The sequence below is a fragment of the Orbicella faveolata genome, unplaced genomic scaffold, assembly GCF_042242905.1.
Source record: "Orbicella faveolata isolate gen_17 unplaced genomic scaffold, um_ofav_v1 contig_13, whole genome shotgun sequence".
Taxonomy (NCBI): domain Eukaryota; kingdom Metazoa; phylum Cnidaria; class Anthozoa; order Scleractinia; family Merulinidae; genus Orbicella; species Orbicella faveolata.
The window spans coordinates 21,495,001-21,516,679 of record NW_028301540.1 but is presented as its reverse complement, the minus strand read 5'-3'; the positions used below and the strand labels follow the sequence as shown (position 1 = coordinate 21,516,679).

The 21,679-nt window shown below is 42.6% G+C and overlaps 2 protein-coding genes and 2 pseudogenes across 3 annotated transcripts in view; 2 read left to right on the top strand and 2 right to left on the bottom strand.

Annotated features, from left to right (window-relative positions):
* The first annotated feature begins 533 nt into the window (after positions 1-533).
* Positions 534-3,032, top strand: LOC149115575 (uncharacterized; annotated as a pseudogene).
* Positions 3,033-4,246: 1,214 nt separating this feature from the next.
* On the bottom strand, positions 4,247-5,284 carry LOC149115574 (uncharacterized; annotated as a pseudogene).
* Positions 5,285-6,013: 729 nt separating this feature from the next.
* LOC149115573 (cytoplasmic dynein 2 intermediate chain 1-like) lies at positions 6,014-16,009 on the top strand. 2 transcript variants are annotated; one of them, XM_089285065.1, is made up of 10 exons: positions 6,016-6,093; positions 6,532-6,598; positions 7,269-7,356; positions 7,796-7,862; positions 9,832-9,890; positions 10,535-10,580; positions 11,283-11,401; positions 11,626-11,682; positions 14,267-14,339; positions 14,857-16,009. In XM_089285065.1, the coding sequence occupies exons 3-8, from the start codon at positions 7,285-7,287 to the stop codon at positions 11,662-11,664; spliced, it is 402 nt and encodes a 133-aa protein (XP_089141191.1). In that variant the 5' UTR covers positions 6,016-6,093; positions 6,532-6,598; positions 7,269-7,284; the 3' UTR covers positions 11,665-11,682; positions 14,267-14,339; positions 14,857-16,009. The 2 variants fall into 2 exon arrangements, with proteins under 2 accessions (XP_089141190.1, XP_089141191.1); XM_089285064.1 differs by lacking the exons at positions 11,626-11,682; positions 14,267-14,339; positions 14,857-16,009 and having other exon boundaries at positions 6,014-6,093; positions 11,283-11,612.
* LOC149115572 (uncharacterized) overlaps positions 15,481-21,679 on the bottom strand; it is a 9,903-nt gene continuing 3,704 nt past the window's right edge. The window contains exon 2 of the mRNA XM_089285061.1: positions 15,481-18,729. Coding sequence (XP_089141187.1) covers positions 16,783-18,729 — 1,947 coding nt within the window. The 3' untranslated portion in view covers positions 15,481-16,782. The remainder of the gene's footprint in view (positions 18,730-21,679) is intronic.

Below are 21,679 nucleotides of genomic sequence, written 5' to 3'. Positions count from 1 at the left end.
ATAAACCCAACCCACCAGTAATGGGCAAACTGGTTTTGAAGTTTAAAAGGATGTTTCCACAACCACGATTCTCTTTGGAAATCAAAACGCTCGCCTTTGGTTAATCTTCATGAATGGATGACTTCATGGAATGTTTTATACGGTGTCACATCTCCTTATCTATTCTGTTACCGTTGCGTTTTGTGCTATTTCTGAATTAACAATGCCAGTGATCACTGTTCTCCTCTTTAGCACGGTGTATATAAATGGTATATGACCTATGGATTAAGGACGTAGCGTAGTGGCATTAAAATACACACATGTACAATGGTGATTCTGGATCAAGGTGTTTCGTTCTTATTAGATTAGAACAAACCGCCTTGAGTCTAGAATCACCATTATACATGTGTTTAAGGCGGGTGTGATTGCTGATCTTGCAAGCCGTGAATCAAACAAATCTCGGCCTTATAAGTCGTTTCGCTTTGCGCGAGTATGATTTTTGATCCAGAATTTTTTCCAATTGAACAAGCCGCCTGCCTTGGTATAAAGCAACCATGGCCGCGTCAAGGTTTTCTTCTGATGTGATAGAGACGTTTTACGGCCCTATCTCGCGCGAAGAGAACGCGAGACTCCAGCCCTCTGTAAGGTCCAGCAGGGATTTTGATTTTCAGTTGGTACGAAACGACTTCGAAGAATGGCTTCGTGTGTGGAAAATGGAAGTTCCAGAAGCCTATAAATTCAAAGTCGACCTTTTGAAATTCGCCCAAGAAACAAAATCAAAATTTGCAGAAGTGATAGAAAATGAAATTAAAACCCTAAAAAGCGTCAAAACGCAGTTCGCGCTTGACGTTAAGTTTTCGATAACTAGAGATGATGAAAAGCAAGAAATGAAGCGTTATTTCAAACAGAGTAACACCATGGTTTTCAACAGAAACAACGCGGCTACGGTAAGCGACGTATTACGCCGATCAATCGATGAATTCAAAGGAGAAATAGAAGTATGGTCTCAAAGAGGCTCAGGCTGGGTGGTAGAAGCCGTCTTGAAAGCCTACATCAATGTCGCCCAATACCAGCCTTTTCGTGGAGGCAGTTACATGCCGCTGCCCAAAAAGCTACAAAACAAAAAAGCGATTATCAACGTCCACAACCGAGACAACCAGTGCTTGAGATGGTCGCTGTGTGCGGCGTTATTTCCACCGAAAGACGGCATGAACATATCAAGGCCGTCAAGATATCCCACAGAAGAAGGCTGAATTTACAGGAATAGACTTCCCAACGCCCGTATAGCAGATAAATAGGCTAGAAAAGCAAAACCCGTTCCTGGCTATAAACGTGTTTGGCTGGGAAACAGAACGCGTGATCGTGCATAGGCTCAGCGAAAAAGAGGTAAGCGTCCCGAGAATCAATTTGATGCTTATACAGGACAAAGAAAAATCGCACTTTACCTTCGTGAGAAGGCTGAGCGCGCTGCTGCACGACCAAAGCAAGCACGGAGGCGTAAAACATTTCTGCGAGCGCTGTCTGCACGGCTACACGACGGCAGAGCTGCTGGAAAGGCATAAACCCGAATGCATGGGGCAGCTGAAAAGGCCGACGAGGATAGAACTGCCCAAAGAGGGCGAAAACAAGGTAAAGTTTAAGAACCACCACAAACAGATGAAAGCGCCGTTCGTGGTGTACGCCGACCTCGAATCGTTAATAAGGAAGATCCACGGCTGTGCGAAAAAAGGTCAGGCAACGATCAAAACAGACATCCACGAGCCCTGCGGTTTTTCATACGTAATCGTGAAAAGCGACGGCCAGACGCACGGTCCGTACGTGTGCCGCGGGAAAGACACGGTGTACAGGTTTTTGGCGAGCCTTCAGTACCACGAAAAGGTGATGAGGGTCGAGCTGGCCGACAAAAAGTCGACCGTTATGACGCCAGAGGAGTGGCGTAAATACAACAGCGCGACAGAATGTCACCTGTTCAACGAAAGTCTGGTATAGACAGAGTTTAGAGACTCGATCAATGTGTTCAATCCTAATACCGGCGAGTACCGCGGCCAAAGCCATAAAAGGTGCTATTACCAGACTATGAATGGGTTTGTGGGCCCTTTGAGAGAGAGAAAGCCTAAAGGCCCAGACAATGAAGACTGCAAATTTTGCAAAGAGCCACTCTTAGTGAAAAACTACAAAGACGCGGTGAAAGACCACTGCCACCTAACCGGAAAATACCGGGGGCTGCGCACAACGCTTGCAACCTGAAGCTCCGCATAAAACTCAAAACGGCGCCGATACCGGTGGTCTTCCACAACCTGAAGGGCTACGATGGACACCTGCTGATGCAGGCCATGGCGAGGGTGCAGGGAGAAATAAGCTGCATCTCGAACAACACAGAGAAATACATCTCCTTTTCGCTTGGAAACCTGAGGTTCGTAGACAGCCTTAATTTCATGATGAGACGCTTAGACGCGCTGGTAAAGGGCAGCTCACCAGAAGACAATAAAATAACGGAAAAAACTTATGAAGAGATCGAAAAAAGGAAGCTGCTCCTGAAGAAAGGTATTTATCCTTACGAATACATGGATGCCTTTGAAAGGTTCGCCGAGACAGAGCTTCCGGCCAAAGAAGAGTTCTTTTCGAAGTTGGCGGGGAAAGGGATAACCGACGAAGAGTACGCCCACGCGAAAAAGGTCTGGGCCGAGTTCGCATGCAAAACCCTCGGCGACTATCACGATCTGTACGTGAAAACCGACGTCATGCCGCAAGCAGACGTGTTCGAAAACCTCCGAAAAGTCTGTATGGAAAAGTACGGGCTAGACCCAGCTCATTATTACACAGCCCCCGGTCTGAGCTGGGATGCGCTGCTGAAAAAGACCGGCATCGAGCTGGAGCTTTTGACCGATCTGGACATGCACCTGTTCATCGAAAAAGACATGCGGGCGGCATCTCGTTGGCTAGCAAGCGGTACGCGAAGGCGAACAACCCGCGGGCGGCCGACTACGACCCAAGCAAGCCGAAAAAATATATCACGTACTTGGACGCGAACAATCTGTAGGGCTGGGCCATGAGCCTGCCGCTGCCCAAAGTAGGCTTCAAGTGGAAGAGAGTGATGCCCACCGAAGAGCAAATCATGAAGCTGAAAGAAAACTCTCGGATAGGATGGATCTTAGAGGTGGATTTGGAGTATCCGGAGGAGCTCCACGAATCCCACAACAGCTACCCGCCCGCGCCAGAGAAAAAGGCGATCGGGGTGGAGCAGATGTCAAAGTATCATAAAAGAATGATGGACGATCTGGGGCTGGACTTTCCGAAAAGCGAGAAACTGGTTGTCACGCTGGAGGATAAAAGCAAGTACGTCGTCCATTACAAAAATCTGCAGTTTTACCTCAGACAGGGAATGCGTTTGAAAAAAGTCCACCGGATAATCGAGTTCGACGACGAGCGGTGGATGGGGCCTTACATCAGGATGAACACAGAGTTCAGGAAAGAAGCGAAGAGCGATTTCGAGACCAACTTTTGCAAACTGATGAACAACTCGGTGTTCTGCAAAACTATGGAAAACTTGAGAAACCGTGTTGACGTGAAGATCGTCCGAAGCTGGGAGACCGACAAGATCCGCCGCCTGATGGCCAGCCCCTCGTATTCAAGGCACGAGATATTCGGAAACGACCTGGCGGGCATCCACATGCACAAAACGCGGCTGCTTTTGGACAAGCCGATATACACCGGCATGACAATCTTAGTGAACAGCAAGATTTTGATGTACGTCTTCTTCTACAACCGCATGAAAACCAGATAACCAAAAGTGCGAGCTGATCTACACAGACACAATTTGCTCATGGAAATCGAGACAGACGACATCTACAGAGACATGGAGGAAGACGTCGACTTATACGATACGAGCAATTATCCCAAAGAGCACTCGCTATTCAGCAGCAGAAACAAAAAGGTACTGGGGAAGATGAAAGACAAGTGCGCAGGAAGGGTGATTGATGAGGCGGTGGCTATACGGCCGAAAATATATTCGATCATGGAAGAAAAAGAAAACGTCAAGAAGGCAAAAGGTGTAAAAAAGAACGTGGTAAAAAAGAGATCCAGCATGGGCACTACAGAGAGGCGTTGTTTGAGAAAAAGCAGTTCTGGCACGGGATGAACATCTTGCGAAGCGAGGGCCACGAGATTTACGGCATGCGCGTTGACAAGGTCTCGCTGTCGGCGTTCGACACGAAGCGATGGATAGCAGAAGACGGCGTGCACACACTGGCATACCGACACAAAAAGATCAGGCACGGACTTGTTCGGGAGGAAGCTGCGTATTTGGAGGCACAACCAACAGCTCTTCGCGAACAAAGCCGCGCCTAGGCCAGTAAGACAAATAATAGACGACAGGCTCTCTCGGTTTAGTTACAGCTCTTTCAAGATGGTATACTTTCAAAGACCAGATTGGGTCTGTGGCTCTTTTTGTCCCCCCTTCAAGTTCCCCGGGCTGATACAAATGTCTCACATTGATGAGTGGGGGGAGCTTTTTTTCTTTCAAGCCAACAGGTCTGGAATACTTTGTAGAGGGTTTGGAGGTGACAGATTTCTCTTTGATTGCGACAGCTGGTTTTTTCCCGATAAGACTAGTGACTTCGCCGTTAAGAGCGGCAACAACGTCGGGGAGCCTTTTGACCCAGGCAGTAGACCGCTGACCCGCAGGCAAAAGCATTTCTACGGCATACTGATGTCCAAACAAGCGCTCGGCGAGCGTGCGGTTGAACCGCTCCACGATAGCCTGGTCTCTGTGGATTTCAGGGCGCCCGCGACGAATAGCTGTTTTGTGGTTTTCCATTTCTTTGGTCACGCTTCCCATGAACTTGCGCCCAGGGTCGACTTGCAGCAGCTGAGGCCACGTCAAAGGGCTGCGCTTGTAAATCGACTGAAAAGCTTTCGCAACCTCCGAGTCTTTGGAGGTCAGAGGCTCAGCCTCTTTGAAACGGCTGGCGACGTCGACAACGGTCAGCGCGTATTTGTACATTTTGCGCCCACGAGGGGGCTGGTCGTGAGGCAGAAAAAGAAGGTCCGCTTGGTGGACCGCGTTAGGCGTCGATACGTGGAATTTGGGGCGAGGAATGTAGCGCGGCGCGGGGAGATAGATCTGCCAGAGGGCCTGTTTGATGAGCCACTGCTTGGTGGTTTCTTCAGGGACTTTTGCAGCGCCCGCTAATGTTTTGATGGCAGCGATGCCTCTCCAGTAGCCCTGGGGGCTTTAGTAGACTTTGGCAAGCTTAGCGTCCATTTATTACACCTTCGCGTTTATTCAAACTGAAAATGCGAGCATTTTTAAAGAAAACGGAAAGCCGCGTAGCCGAGAACGAGCGCGCTGCCGCCCACAAAAAGCAGCTCGCCTTGTTTCTGCTGCTCACTGGGTTGATAAAAGTCAGCGAAGCGAGGCTTTTTGGGTGGTGTAATTGGCTTGTCTGGGTGGGCCTGGTTATAGACGATCAAACTTAATGTCAGGTAATCTTGCCCGATTTTCAGTTGATTGAATTCAAATCATACTAAGTTCCAATTTACTTTAATAAACTCATTCACGTCATTGAGAATTGTAAAGTGTTTAAATTTGGAAAAACATCAACTTCGCGAATTCATGTTTTGTCCATGTTTAGTCCATTTCTCTTTTCGTCATCTTTATTGGGTTCTTGTTATTGGTCGATGACCCTTCTTAATATCAAACCGATATTATTGAGTTCCTATAGGGAAAGGTAGATACGTTCTTGGACACTCTGTATATATGTATACCTGTATACACGAACAAATCATTGGATGTGCCTTGCAGTTCTTTTTCTCGTTTTTGCCTTTTGGTTGTTTAAATAAGGCTGTAATTTAGCTTGACTAACTCTCTTTTCCCGTTTCATTCTGTTTCAGATGATATGCTAGGCTTATCTTTCCAACTAGCTTCTTTAGAGGAAAATGCTGCAATTTATCTGTGAGTAATCCATTTTCTTGTTTTGCTAGCCGTCCTTTATAAGCTCTCTAAATTTTCTTTTGATATTTGTATAACTGTACTGATATATCAACGCTTTTTCTCTCTTTAGGTTGTTGTTGAGCTTGATAGAGCGAACACCGCAGGCTCAGAGTCGGATCTTGGTCAGTGGAAACCTTCCTGGTCATGTTGTAGTGATGTTCCCTTTCCTCTGTCGTTAATATTTATCTTGGAAGCAAGAACAACAGCAAAAATCTTTTGGAGAGGAAATGGAAGAGTTTCCAATTCGTATTGCCCAAATCAAAAGTACCACATACAGTAGCTTATATTACGAACGTTCTTACGTGATTCTGACGTCACGGTGCAACTCCTCTGACAGAAACATGTAGGTTCTTTCAAGTCTCGGAAAAGGTGCTTAGGCTAGTACTCAGGCCTTCCCATCCCGCGAGGTTAAGGTGTCACAACGTTTGTGACGGCTCAAACTGAGCAGAGTCAATCGATCTGTGGATGTTTTGCTTCTACTGATGAGACGAGCTTAAAAAACATAACTCTCCCTCGACTTACTTAGAAGATTTCTTATTCAATGGTTGGTTTCATTTTAGGTTTGTCTCCTGGAGGAAAAATAAAGCTGATCAAAAGCTCTTCAATATCTCTTCAATCGCCGTATAGGTTTGTTGTAGTTTGGCTCTAGTTGATCGAAGTGTGACGCTTTACAGATGTTTTCGTAGTTTCAGTTCTTTTCGTTTGCACGAGAGTCAGGACGTTACGTTGAAAATAACTAGCTTAGCTAAAAGAGTAAGTATTCCTTCAGGTTCAAGTAATACGACCAAGACGAGAGACAGTGTTCCATCGGGATATTCAAACACCGAGAAGAGAACGTCGAAAACACGACGCGCAGCGGAGTATTTTTAACGAAATTCAAGGTGTTTGGATAGCACTGTCTCGAGTGCTTGATATATCTTCTCAGCTGAAACAAAAACTAAGGAGTAAACGGAGAAGTAAAATCGTCAAAATCTCTGCTTATTAAGACCGGGTATCCAAAGCTCCTTCGCGGTTTTGATTGCCTTTGTTTTAAGTTGATGAATTATTTATGAGTTTGAGAAGTGTTTAGAAAGCAGTGGTGTCGGTAAAACGTCAAATAATTTTGTAACCGACATTCCGATTGTCAGATGTTTTCCATGCGGTGGTAAGGCTGCCAACGCTCCAGATGTTAGTTGAAAGTCTCAAGCTTTCATGTAACAGCAAGCCAAGTTGTTGTTCAAACGTAGATAGGATTGAAATAATAATATAGTTTTGTCCGCCGCCCCTACAATAGTAACGAGATTATTACGTTTTTCAGGGATTTCCGTAGCAAGATGAGTTTACAAGCGCTCATAATGAGATTTCTACCTCACGATCCTAATCACATTTATGTTGGCACAGATGGGGTAAGAAAGAGAAACTTGACAATTTTACAGAGTTCATCAAGTTTATAATGCCTCCGGAATAAATACACTACTTGTACACCGGTACTTCATTTGGCAATTTGCATACCACTGAACCTCACATTGAGAAGGGCTCTGATTGAGCTAATCCAGGATTAGCATGAATTTTTAGATCTATGAATCTTAAGCGAGGGTTTTGGTTTTATATTTTTGACTTTAACGTGCATAAGTTTTTAACATTGATATTTTTACGAGAGGACGTTGTGTTAAGATACGTTCAGTGATGTGGGTGGTCTGTTACATAAGCGGTTATTCGACCGACAATATCCTGATTTTCCACTTTATCAACCGAAATGCCATAATAAGGTTTGCGTCTCTTAAGTGTCATGGTTGGCTTGCGAGCAGTTTGATCTCTTCTTTATTATTACATTGCATTTTTTAGGGTTATGTTCTTCACTGTGAAAGGCACGGCAGTCGAGCACCTCCAAAGGCTCATAGACCTGCTATTGGTAAATAAATTTTTAACTGTACTAAGAGAACTGTGTCATATTGGGCGCTTTCCATGTAAATTTCGAAACGGGGACAAATGCTACAGAAATTTCCTGGGAAAGTTTCCAGACAATTCAGAAATTGTTGAATTTCAGAAAAGTGAAACATTCAACCGAAAATTGCGGATATTCCAGGAGGAAAGTCAAATAGAACGGAAATTCCCGGTAAGACATTTCCGAAAATTTCGATATACCTAGCAAGGTTGTCCTCTTGTCATGAAATTACAGAAAATGCTTTTCCATTCATCACTGGAAATTTCATTAGGGTGTTAGGGTATTAGGGTTTTAGGGTATTAGGGTATTAGGGTTTCAGGGTGTTAGGGAATTAGGGTACTAGGGTGTTTGGGTGTTGAGGTATTAGGGTGTAAGGGTGTTAGGGTATTAGGGTATTAGCTTATTAGCGTATTAAAGTTTTAGGGTGTTAGACTATTAGGGTACTTGGATATTAGGGTATTAGTGTATTAGGGTATTAAGGTACTAGGGTGTTAGGGTGTTAAGTTATGGCTGGTTTTCAGTGTCACGCAATTCAAAATAGATCAAAATAAAAATAAAGACCGGTCAATAGATAAAGTCCAGAATCTGGGAAATGAAAGAAGGTAAATATCCAGACTCTCGCCAAAATTCTGGTCACAGCAATTTTTCTTATACGAGATATGCGGAGAAATTTTTTACCCAAATTTATAGAGATTTGTATGGAGACGCCATGTTTGTGCCCATCCGTATGGGCACCAACATGGCGGCCGGAAACCAACAGAAACATCTGTCACTGAGTTTTGCTACAAAAGCGTGAATTTATCCTTCGAGGAACTCTAAAACATTAAAATAATACTTTTTCAAAGACATGAACTGTTCAGATAGCCAAGTTCCCCGAAATAAGTCACTTTTTTTAACCATCATGACAACTCTCTAGGCCGTCATGTAAGTGCCGCGTCACGCAAAAGCTCAGAAATTTAAGCGTGGTGTATCACAAAACCAAGAACCCATTCGGAGCGGAAATTTGTATGAATAGTAGTTTTCAGCTGCTCTTATACATCATTTAAGTAAAATCTCAGGAAGATCAATAGTTTTGTAGTTCGAATTTTAGTGACGTCATGTGAAAACCAGCTATAAGGGTCTTAGGGTAATAGAGCAATAGGGTATTAGGGTATTAGGGTATTAGGGTATTAGGGTGTTAAGGTATTAGGGTATTAGGGTATTAGGGTATTAGGGTGTTAAGGTATTAGGGTATTAGGGTATGAGGGTGTCAGGGTATTAGGGTATTAGGGTATTAGGGTATTAGGGTGTTAGGGTATTAGGGTATTATTGAACTAGGGTGTTAGGGTACTAGGGGTAAGATAAGATAAGAGAAGATAACTTTATTTATACACCGTTTATCCATCAGTCAACAAAGCTATCTACCTATCTGCCTACTTACAATAAAAATTAAAAAAAAAAAAGAAAGAACTAGGGTGTTAGGGTATTAGGGTGTTAGGGTACTTGGTTGTTATGGTTTCAGGGTCTTAGTGTTTTGGGTTAGGGTTAAGGTATTAGGGTGTTAGGCTAGTAGGATATCAGGGTATAGAATGGAAAGCGCCCATTGTTATATAGCTGGGATTTAGTTGAATCTAACGCGCGCTCTTATCGGTGGATTTTTGGTCACGTGGTAATGGCTAATTCTAATGTTGCTGAATAATAGTTCACAAAGTTAGACAAGCTGCCAAAAGGTCGTAATAAGCCAAAATGGGATAAGGACGGTTTAGATTGGGTAAGATTGCTACGGTTTACGAATGTCCAATGTGAAAAAAAAATTGTTCAAAATAGTCCAACCCTTTCATATCTCGTTTAAACCTCTCCTTTCTGTCGTTATCCATTTGCGGGTGATTTTCACGTTCTAACATTTGATCTTGTGTTACCTTGTTCTGATAGCGGGCTTCTTTATTGTTTATTTCAGAGAGCTTAATGAACATCGCAGCTGTTGACTTGTCTCCATGGCAGTTACCGTGTATGCTGGTAAGCAAACTGTGTAGGATGTATTGAATTGCATTTCTCTTCTTTGCGTCAGTCCCTGAAATTATCACTGAAGTTCACCATCCGCTCACGGGTAAGTTTCCCAGCTCAGTCGTGCTTAGAATGAGCTCTGAACGCTCAATGTAATCAGTTAAATACTTCCTTCTCCATTAAAGTTCAGTTAACCCCTCTAGTTTCTTTAAATTTAGTTCTTCCAAATCTATTACAATTTAAGAAGAGGCAAAACGACTATGTTGAGTTAACTACATGGTTTTACTTACATACTTTGAAAATATACAGTGCAAACGTCATCTCCTAGCTCTATTTTCATTGCGCAAGCCAAACTGGTTTTGATTTTGAAAAGGAGTCTCCACCTCCCCCCCCCCCTGCACTCTAGAAATCTCCCCACTTTCTCTCAAAGGTCGTAAAAAGTAAGATGAACATTAAAGGCGACTTTTTCATGTAATTGTTTTGATCATAACGCTGTCAGCGCAAGAGAACTGCTCTGTCGTAGTTCTGTTGTATTTTTATAGGAATCCAATCAATGATCGGGTGGTTTTACTGGACATTAAGAACAGTTTAGACGTGAGAGTAGGCTGCAGTGGGATTTGTATCGCTTATGTCTTGATGTGGCATTTGTTTTTCAGGCAGGAAGTGATGATGGGAACCTGTGGCTGTTCAACTTAAAGAACGGTGAGGGTTTTTTTAAGCGTGGAAGAGAAGCTATTGAAGGTGATAGACAGTGGCAAAACGCAGTTAAACGGTATGGAATGAAATGAAATAAGGTGAAAGGAAATGTAATGGTATGGAATGGAGTACAGTGCAGGGAAGTGCAGTGAAATGTATACAATGTGAAGTTAAAGAAGATGGAAAAAAGTTTCAGATCGTTCTGTTTGTTGGTAACTAAAAACACTAGCGGCTTAGGAATCCCTGGGTAACATCTCTTTGATTACAAACTGTGTTGAAATATGTTCCTTGTTAAGAACTGCATTATGTGTTTTCTAAGCCGCAAAGACCTGTCTTAATTTTGTGTTGGGTTTGGAATCATTTTCGCTGGTTTTGAAGGGGAAGGGGAATGGGGAATTGGGCACCTTCTTGAAGTACTGGTGATATTGGATTGGAAGCTGAAGAAACACCACGGCTGTAAAGCAAAATGTTAGTAGAAGTAACTTAACAGAGAACAATTCCAGGAGGAACAAATAGCAAAGAGTCTTGAACCGAAGCCACATGTATAAGGTAGTAGGATTAAGTTGGCTTCGGAATGTCGTGATGATCCTTTTTTTTTCGTTTAGCGTGAAATTCAAATCGAAAACGGGACCTGTACTTTGTGAAGAATTGTATTCGTTTACCGTTCACAGGTTTTAATCTAACCACTTTCTGTTTTTTTTTCTTTAGAAACACCGCTGCTCAGCTGGTCTGCATCCACGGACGGCAGTGAGATCTTATCAGTACACTGGTCTCGAAGCAAGCCCAGTGTGTTTTGTGTTGGATTCAAATTCCAATTTGTATGTCTGGTAAGGTTGATAGTGAAGCATCATAAAATGAACGTTTCCTTGAAAATCACTTCCTCACTAACATTCTTGCCAAAGTTATTTCCTATTCATTGATCCTTTGCGCATCCCATGAACTAAGTGAGCCAGGAATTTCAGCTTCGTGCTTAATCAGAAGAAGAAGAAAAAAAGAAATTGTCATGATTTCGTGTCATGTTATTTTCTAACTACGTTGATTCTAATGACAGGGATCTGCTCAAGAGCGATCAAGGTCCCGTTGCTGTTGAAACGTTTAAACATGGACGGTATGTGCTCTAGACAGTCGCAGGAAATACTTACACATGAACTGAAGGCTACTAAGTTCTATAATCTCTTAACGAGCCTCTTTGAAATTACGTTCGATGGAATATCCATTCGGTGGATAACCCACGTAGCTCTAATTTTTCATTTCTGGAGTTGACGGTTAAGGGCCCATTAACCGATCTTTTCGAGCCGTTGCTAAGGAAAATTTAATCTCATATAGCCTCATCATGTTTAGTTACTTCAGAGTTATTTCATGTGTTTTAACTTTTTCATGGTTAGTAACACTAGTGATGACGTCATCAGGCCACGCCCATGGTCATGTGACTAATACTGGAAAAACGCAAAGGCTCCCAGGCAAATTACTTTATCGGGATTTTTTTCATTGATTTAATATTTTAATTTAAATCCTCATTACGCTATGCATAGATTTTGTTTCATTTCTAAAAGGTCAGATTTTGAGAGAATTTCAAAATATTAAAAAATTCGTAATTTTCTGAAAAAAGCTTGATTTTGAAAAAGGAATGCATAGCTATCTTGCCAACGTTGGCTTTGATCGAAATCCATCGAAAAAGGCTGGATTTAATGAAAAACCGCGTTTCCTTTAGCATTTAAAGAAACCGGAAGTGCGCCCGATTTATATTGGAAGTTACCCTATCAGCGCGTGCGCAGTTTACACAACCAGCGCACTTCGGTAAGATCAAACAAAGCCACACGGAGTTAGTTTTTCTTTCTCTATTGCTCTTGTTTTTCTGTCTTTTTCTTATTTTGTCTCTGCTTGTACTTTTTTTACTTTGGATTTTGTGAAACACAAAGAAAAACATCTAAAACGTAAGCGAATTTGGAAGTTATTGAGTTGTTTTTATTTTCCGCGCTCACACTGACGTAAGTAACCGGAAGTGAAATTTCACCTCCTTAGCAACGCGCGCGAGCGCGCGCATAAATCAGTTAATGGGCCCTCAAGGGCCCATTAACCGATCTTTTCGAGCCGTTGCTAGGGAAAATTTATTCTCATATAACCTCGTCATTTTTAGTTAGTTCAGAGTCATTTTCATGAGTTTTAACTTTTTCATGATCAGCAACACTAGTGATGACGTCATCAGGCCACGCCCATGGTCATGTGACTAATACTGGAAAAACGCAAAGGCTTCCAGGCAAATTACTTTATCGGAATTTTTTTCATTGATTTAATTTTTTAATTTAAATCCTCAATACGCTATGCATAGATTTTGTTTCATTTCTAAAAATTAAGATTTTGAGAGAATTTCAAAATATTAAAAATTTCGTAATTTTCTGAAAAAAGCATGATTTCGAAAAAGGAATGCATAGCTATGTTTCCAACGTTGGCTTTAATCGAAATCCGTCAAAAAAGGCCGGATTTAAGGAAAAACCGCGTTTCCTTTAGCATTTAAAGAAACCGGATGTGCGCCCGATTTATATTGGAAGTTACCCTATCAGCGCGTGCGCAATTGACACTACCAGCACACTTCGGTAAGATCAAACAAAGCCACACGGAGTTAGTTTTTCTCTTTCTATTGCTCTTGTTTTTCTGTCTTTCTCTATTTTGTCTTCGCTTGTACTTTTTTTACTTTGCATTTTGTGAAACACAAAGAAAAACATCTAACATGTGAGCGAATTTGGAAGTTATTGAGTTATTTTTATTTTCTTCGCTCAGGCTGACGTAAGTAACCGGAAGTGAAATTTCACCTCCTTAGCAACGCGCGCGAGCGCGCGCATAAATCGGTTAATGGGCCCTTAAGGTCATTCCGGGCATCCTTACTGCGCATAATTTATGGCGTCATTAGCGCGCGCTCGTGCACGCGCATATTGAAAACATGACCGATTTGCCTTGATATTGAGCTCTGTCAGTTAAAAAATGGCTATAGCTCACTAACGAGCATGAGCACCCCAATTTTTTTCCAGTCATTGTAATCAACTAATCATAAGCTTTGCGTGAGAAAAGACTGATCTAATTTCTATTGCTGAAAATTGAATAAATAAGAAAAATAGCAAATACACTGTGGTCTTTTCTATTTTGCAGTCGGTAACCACGTCAAGAAATTTGGTTCAAATTTGTAATCAAGGATTTAGCTTTCTGTCTGAATCAAACTTAAAATGTGTATTTGTGTCCGACACAATGTATTGACTGTAGTTTAATGCTTGTTCTTATGAGTCTGGGCTCACAAAGACTTTACAATTACTGAGAATGCGTTCTTATAATAAGCATTAAATAATGCCAAAATGGGACATTTTCAATGCCTCACTGCTCCTTAATGAGCATGGGCACCCCCCTTTTTTATTTCAAAATTGAAGTTATCATAGGACAAACATTCAGTGGACAAAGTTTGAACAAAAATTTATGGTCACTTTTATTTCAGAGGAATTGCCCTAAATTGTCTACTTTTAGTTAATCATTGTAGGAAATGTATTAAATTCAATTGTAGTTGGTCACCATCTCTATTTCAATTGTGGGTTTGAGGGCTAAATGTAATTAAATAAATGCTGCAATTTCGAGTGGCAGTCGAGAAAATTTTGTTGCATCGCTTGATAATCTGTTCACAGCTCTATTACTTCCACAATCTGTTGCAGAGTTGTGTGTTTTGAACTGTCTAATGATTACACAGCTTCAGGAATTGGAATTCCCGGAAGACACCCTGAGCTGGTATGGTTTAACGATCACGTAGCTTGTTTACTTGATTGTTTGTCTGTTTGTTGTTGTTGTTGTTTCTGTTTTTCAGTTTGTTGACTTATCAATACATAGGATATCAAGCAGTTTTGCTTATATATCCAACTCAAAATAAAGAAATACATTATGAGTAGTTAATAAGGAATAGCACTTGTTTTAGTGCTTCTAAGACGATTGCATTTGTCCCTCTTAACTCTGATAATAATTTCCTTTCAAAATACTTTGGTGGAGAAACATTATGGCAATGGTCTTGTAGAGCGAAAAATGCTTTGGAAACACGACCTATTGGCGACTGTAGGAGTTTTTCTAATTTCCTGAGTGATTCTTTATCTCTATTTTTCAGTGCATTCCTCCATTGCCCCATCTCCCCCAAAAAACAAATGAAGGAGATGAAAACAAAACAAAGAAAGAAAACAATTCCATTGCTTTTTACTTTGCCTGCCGAATGAATAAGCCACTACTCACACGTAATTCCTTGTGTTCAAATCTACAGGTCTTGGTGTACGAAAGCGGAGCGGTGGAAATCCACAAACTCAGCAGTCTTTTCTCCAGCGCGTCCGGGGATGAATTGGACACGTTTGCTAACTTTCTGGACAGGGTCATATGAAAACATATAAACCCGACCCACAAGTAATGGGCAAACTGGTTTTGATTTTCAAGAGGTTTCGAAGGATATTTCCCCAGTCGCGATCCTCTGTGAAAATCAAAACGCTCGCCTTTGATCTATCGGTCTAAATTTCAACAAAGGTTCAGGTGTCATGAAAGTGCCGTTGATCAGTTGAGCAATTTAAAATGAAATACTTGTTCTATATGTATTTAACTGCTGACTATTTTTGACCTTTTCCCATCTTGCAACAAATTGTACCCACTAACTGAGAAACTTGCACTTCAGACAACACTCGCAGTCAAACAAAAAAGTTCCCTTACAATTCGTCAATGGGTATTTTTGTGACTTGGTTAAGCTGCCTTCAAGAACAAAGGTGCTAAGAAGTTCATCCTCATTAAAACATCAAGATAATTTTCTGTAAAAGCTCTACTCCCCTCCGGAAGGCTGGACAGATAAAGAGAAACGGAGGCGTTTGAGAGAAAAGGGTAGCGCATAAAGATAAGCGTGGAAGACTTTAAACTGTTTAATTATATTTGATAACTGACGCCCACAAGAAAGTAACACTTGAAGGTGAATGCGGTGGGCAGATCCAAGCCTGCTTATTGTTGATTGTAGATTCCGTGGTAATTTGGATTTGAAAATTAAACTTCTTAGTGCCCCCCTGCTATCAAACTCTTTGGCAGGCGTTGGAATGGATAACTCTAAAAATTTCTGGAGTCACACCATGTGTAATTTTCTAACGTGCTGTAAATATGTACCAGGCCCCAGTTGTTCGAAAGTTGGATAATGCTATCCACCGGATAAATCGCTATCCAGTGTGTAAGTGTTAACAAAACAAACCATGCTATCCGCTGGATAGTGATTTATCCGGTGGATAGCGTTATCCACCTTTCGAATAACCCAGACCAGGAATTTAAATTATTGTATGTTCTGGAAATGTATTTATTTGCCATGTGAAATGATGAATTTGTAATAATGTTCTAGTTCACTTGTACATTAAACATACGTTAATAAACTACATTCCTGTTGTCAACATAAAGTGCCACCCAGGATAATTCTGCAAGTTTGGGAAGGCTTATAACAAGGCAGTGCTATTATCCGTTAGTGAGGGAGCTGATAGCCAATCAGGGAAAGTTTTAATTGCTGATTGGCGTGTAACAGGGCATGCCTTATACATGTACATCTAATTCAGTAGGGGGCTTCAGTTACGAACAAGGATGTGTAACCACCCTCTCCTCTACCCTAGACTATTACTTTGTGGTGAAGTTGGTGTTTCTGATAGACTTGTAAAACTGACACTTTGAAATGGTGATGTAACCAAGAAGTCACGTAAAAAATACTGTAACAAGACCACGCAACAGCATTCATGCTTGGTCATGCTTCAGTTCTGTAAACTTAGGATTGGACGCTGGCGTGGTGGACATTTTAAGTCAAACAAGCACCCCAGTTTTGGTGTTCCCTTAAATTTATCAGCAAACCTCACGCAAAGCTAAACCTGAGATTGTTTACCCCTGGCCCTTTGCATGTCGTCCTCATTCCTCAGTTTAAATTACAGCAATTTTTGTAACGATGCCTTGACCGTGTTTCCAAATTATTTCAGACGTCAAGTGTCACGGACATCGGATTCGGGAGAATTCATATTCTAAACTATTTCTGAACAATATCAGGTTACAAAAAAGCACGATACCCTTAGACTAGTTTTAAACGCGGCAAAAGTTAGCACAAATCTTCAAGCAAACTGAGGAGCCTATCCATGTTAACCATGATGTAGATCTCTGCTATTAACAATATCAGTTGAAATACGAAAATTTTTTAGCGCAAGAGCCTCATTGCTTGGTCAAAGTTCATGTCTTGATTCTCAAGAAAGCTGAGGCGCACGAAGATCAGGGATCGCACGACAACGCTGCGTGTGGACTCGACACGCAAAATGACATTCTTATCAGCTTCATGGACGGGTATGCGATATTCTGGCATGACGGGTTCGCCATCCATTGGCTTGTAGCGGAAAACAGTGGGGTTATATGACTTATAGCTGCCAGGTTTACAATAAGCCTTGACGAGAACGCACCACTGTTGGGATTCGGAAAAGACTCGATCCGAGTAGCAGACGTGTGCCGCGTAGAGAATGCTTGGCGAGAGGAAGATTGCAGCCGCCCAGTTAGCAATGCCAAAATGCTCTTCGCCAAGACTGTAGTGGCCCGCTGCCGGCTTAATTCCACTTGAGCCAGCGGGCAGAAGGCCCTTCTGTATTATGGACTCTAAATATTTGTAACGAGTTCCATGCCATGCTGTTTCCCAGGTGTTGTGAATACGATTCCACTCTGCTCGTGTGTCTGCATCAAGGGTGCGAGGATCTCGAGTAAGTTCCTTCGCTATGACCTCTCCCTGATACTCAATGTGTCGAACGCTCAGCACAAGCTGCTTCTCTTTAAGCGATGCAGCGATTGATGAAATGTCGTCAGCCGATACGGTTTGAATCAGACTCCGTATCGCAGCTGTGGCGCTCTCGTCCAGGGCAGAATTTCCCCAGTTGTTTTTGATGTCACTTCTCGCTCCATGTTGAAGAAGAAGTCCAACAACCAGGGCGTGACCGAAATATGCTGCACCATGTAGGGGCGTGCTTCCATCTTTTTGCGCTTCATTCACAGAAGCGCCTTTTTCTAGGAGTAACTTGCATGTGTCATAGAAACCTGATTTGCTTGCTATGTACAACAGTGTCCGTCCGTGTTCGTCCCTGTCTTGAACAAGATCCCTCTTCTTGTCTATCCGAACAGTAAGCTCTTTTGTGTGACCACATGCTGCAAGCATGAAGTGGTCACGCCTTCTGACGACAAATTCGTCCTTGCCTTGCACTCGCGTGTACCTGCCAGCTGAGGATGTGAGCATGTGATTGGCAATAGATACTATTGCACGGTTCTGGCGCACTGGTTGGGTTATTTTTCTCTTAAAAGCTGCTTTGACAGCCTCCCGAGACACGTTAGATGATTGGAGACCGAGCACTTCCCAGGGGTTTAAAGGTACAGAAATTACAACCCTACCTCCTCCTTTAGCCCCGTAAGTTGCAACCAGTCTACTACCGTCGCTTTCATGATACCCGCCATGGCTACGACCGGTTGTTGATGGCGTTCTGCGATTGGTGGTTGCATGGCGTTCGATGCCCCTTCCTTTTCCACTTCCTCTTCCATTTCCTGCACCACCAGCAGGAAAGCCCTTAATTGATTCCCGGTCGACATCAACCGTAGCTACAGAATTTGTAGCGGGTGCTCTACTCCACCCAGCAGTCGAATAGCTTCCTTCAGTAGAAACTTTGAGGGAAGCCGATGTGTTATTAGTACCATGGCTTTTGGGTAGCACAGTTTTGACACTTGAAATGGTACAGCCCTTCTCTGATGCAGATATGAAAACAGGAGCTGCAGAAGCTTTATTTGGTTTTAACCCGACAGCAGCTGCATCATAACCTCTAGACGGTGTCGTCTTTGAATCAAGATCACCATACCGTCCGTTTGACGCTGCATTTGGACTATTAGCGGCACAGCTTTTGATTTTGCTCCCACCGACGGAACAACCTTTTATTGGTGGCGACGATGGTGCTGAGCTCCAGCTACTGGTTGGATAGCTTCTGTGTAGCGTGCGACTATCGCCATTACCAGAACCATACATGTAGCTTTCAGATGACGACGAATAGACTTCAACTTTTTTTGTGTATCCTCTTTCTGATACATGGGAATCACGCTTTTTCTTTGAGAACAAACCTCCCATCTAAAGACAAAGGTTATTGATTATAATTATCGTACAGATATTGCACATTATAATACATCAAATATTTTCGCTCGCGCGCGATTGGTCTAAACGCGTCACGTGACCGAATATTCCCAGCTGAAACTGGGGAATATCCGAGAAGACTCCCCAATTTCTATAACTGCGCGCGTTGCGAAAAAGATTTGAAGAATAATAAACACAATAGCCTCCATTTGGGGCGAAAATATGCTCGGACATTTGTCCTTGGACATTATCTGTTCCTCAAAGCTCACAGTTTTCCTCGAGCTACGCTCTCGGAAAACTGTTCGCTTCTCGGAACAGATAATGTCCGCGGACAAATATCCGAGCATATTTTCGCGCCAAATGGAGGCTATTGTTTATGTAACAAATACTTTTTTTGGGCAGGGATCTGAAGGCGATACACGTAAATTTATGGTGCATAGCAAATTAACAAATCATCAGTGCTTGCGTAATCCGAACTATTTTAGACAAGAAACTATATGCCGTGTAAAACCATGGGAAATCACGTGTACGCATATCGTTGACGTAATGAACTGAATAAAGATCAGTAAAGAAATCAGAAACTTACGTAGACTGTTCACAGTCTCATATTTTACGGTCTGATTGGAGAGTTCGAACGCCCTTACCCAGGCCGGGGACAGGTACTCTCCCCAGATTTCGCTCTCTAAGAAAGCAACAACAACAAATGTGGTGCCAATCGACCTCTTCAGCCACACGGAAAATAAAGGACCGTCACGAGATTAAAATGATGGCGAACAAATGGAGGAATGGATTCATGGAGATAGCTTCATCATTCCTTTCCGACATCGTTACGTAAAATCATGGCTTGGGGTTTATAAGGCTGAAATGGAGCTTACATCGCACAGGCTACCTTTGCTCAAATTCAGTAGGAATGAGCAAAAAACTCATACGATGCGTGACACTGCCGAAAAGTTGTATATAAGGCTCAAAATGCTCTTAAAAGCGAGCACCTCCGCAGCATTCGAAACCGATCGCGCGGGTTTCCCGTAGCTGAACATTTCAACTCCGCCTCCCACTCTCTGGATGACATCTTGGTCTGTGGCTTGAAACACTGCTGTATTACAATTTTGTCGACTGGCTTTGGGAAAAATCTGATATATCAACTCAACGCAACGGCAAAAATAGTGCAAATAAATGCGACTGTTGTGGTTCGCATTGTTTCGCCACCCAAAAGCATTATGAAAGATCAAATAGAAGAGATCGAAGAGCTTGGGATTCCTTCCATTGTTTTGTCAACAAAGGACGTGCTCTTGCCGATTTGAGCACAGGCAGCCCAAGCTCTCTCTATGAACAAGACGAGCAACACAATATGGCATCGAATTATAAGGGTTTATATGGGATTTACTACAAGATATCCATGGAGGTAGTTAAAAGTGAAACTTCTCCATAAAAATGGCTTACCTTATTCCATACGTGTGTTGTTTGCTCCTGGTGTGGTTATTTTACCGATTGAACTTGATTTAAGCGACTTTTTTGAATTCCGGTTTTCTCTTTATAAAGAGAGGACAAGGCGAAACACCTTAGTCGGGACAGCCCGCCGAACGAAGTCAAATATCCCAGGCTAAAATGTACCCACGGCCACAAATCCACCGCAGAATTCAAGGGCAAAGGTTGATCTTCCATTTCAATTCCCTAGCCACACAATCGCAGCCCTGCGAGCGACGCCAGGCGGCTCTTCGTGTCCCCAGTGAAAAGATAAAACGATGGAAGAGCTCCGTGTCCGTTTGATCCGCGAGATAACGACCGTTGAAATCGGCTTGGTAACCTCGTCATGCTGGCAAACCAAGACTCGCGAGGGTACTAGACCGCAATTTGTCAACCAAACTTCTTGTAACACCCGGGCTCCTCTCAGGTCGAATTTACAATGCGAAAAACAATCGTACAGACCGCTTTCGCAAAATGGCTTCAAAACCAAAGAAACGTAAGATCAACGGCGAAAGCTCCGTAGAAACTGAAGATTTTTGAAGTGGAAGTCATAGTAAGTTTTCACGTTTATGCACTTTTGATTTGTTTGTATAAAATATTTCCGAGCTGATAAACTAAATTTGCTTCCCTTAGGGTATTGTGGAATTACGATTATTGTGAGGAAACTGTAATGGAAGCCAGGAAAATTTTGTCCAGAGCATACGGAGAGAAAGAAAATGCCGCCGGCAAATTGAGCCCTGTTTTGCTTGGAAGAATTCTTAACGAATTATGGGGAGATGAAGTTAAATTGGTGGGGCGACGACCACGTAACTCGAAGGTGCATAGATTTGAAAACTTACCATGGCTTCCACTTTACAAATCTTCAGTTTCTACAGAGCTTTCGCCGTTGATCTTACGTTTCTTTGGTTTTGAAGCCATTTTGCGAAAGCAGTCGTTATGTCGCGGATCAAACGGACACGGAGCTCTTCCATCCTTTTATCTTTTCACTGGGGACACGAAGAGCCGCCTGGCGTCGCTCGCAGGGCTGCGATTGTGTGGCTAGGGAATTAAAATGGAAGATCAACCTTTGCCCTTGAATTCTGCGGTGGATTTGTGGCCGTGGGTACATTTTAGCCTGGGATTTTTGACTTCGTTCGGCGGGCTGTCCCGACTAAGGTGTTTCGCCTTGTCCTCTCTTCATAAAGAGAAAACCGGAATTCACAAAATTCGCTAAATCAAGTTCAATCGGTAAAATAACCACACCAGGAGCAAACAACACACGTATGGAATAAGGTAAGCCATTTTTATTGAGAATTTTCACTTTTAACTACCATGGATATCTTGTAGAAAATCCCATATAAACCCTTATAATTCGATGCCATATTGTGTTGCTCGTGTGGTTCATAGAGACAGCTTGGGCTGCCTGTGATTTGAGAAGCGAAATATAAGCTTGTTTCGGGGTTTTCGGTGCAGCGGAAGACGTTTGGAAGCAAAATTCCAAAAC

Coding starts and splice junctions, on each gene's coding strand:
- LOC149115573 (XM_089285064.1), top strand. CDS start 7,285: ATGAGTTTACAAGCGCTCATAATGAGATTTCTACCTCACGATCCTAAT. Junction 7,357..7,795: donor TTTATGTTGGCACAGATGGG/GTAAGAAAGAGA, acceptor TGCATTTTTTAG/GGTTATGTTCTTCACTGTGA. Junction 7,863..9,831: donor GGCTCATAGACCTGCTATTG/GTAAATAAATTT, acceptor TGTTTATTTCAG/AGAGCTTAATGAACATCGCA.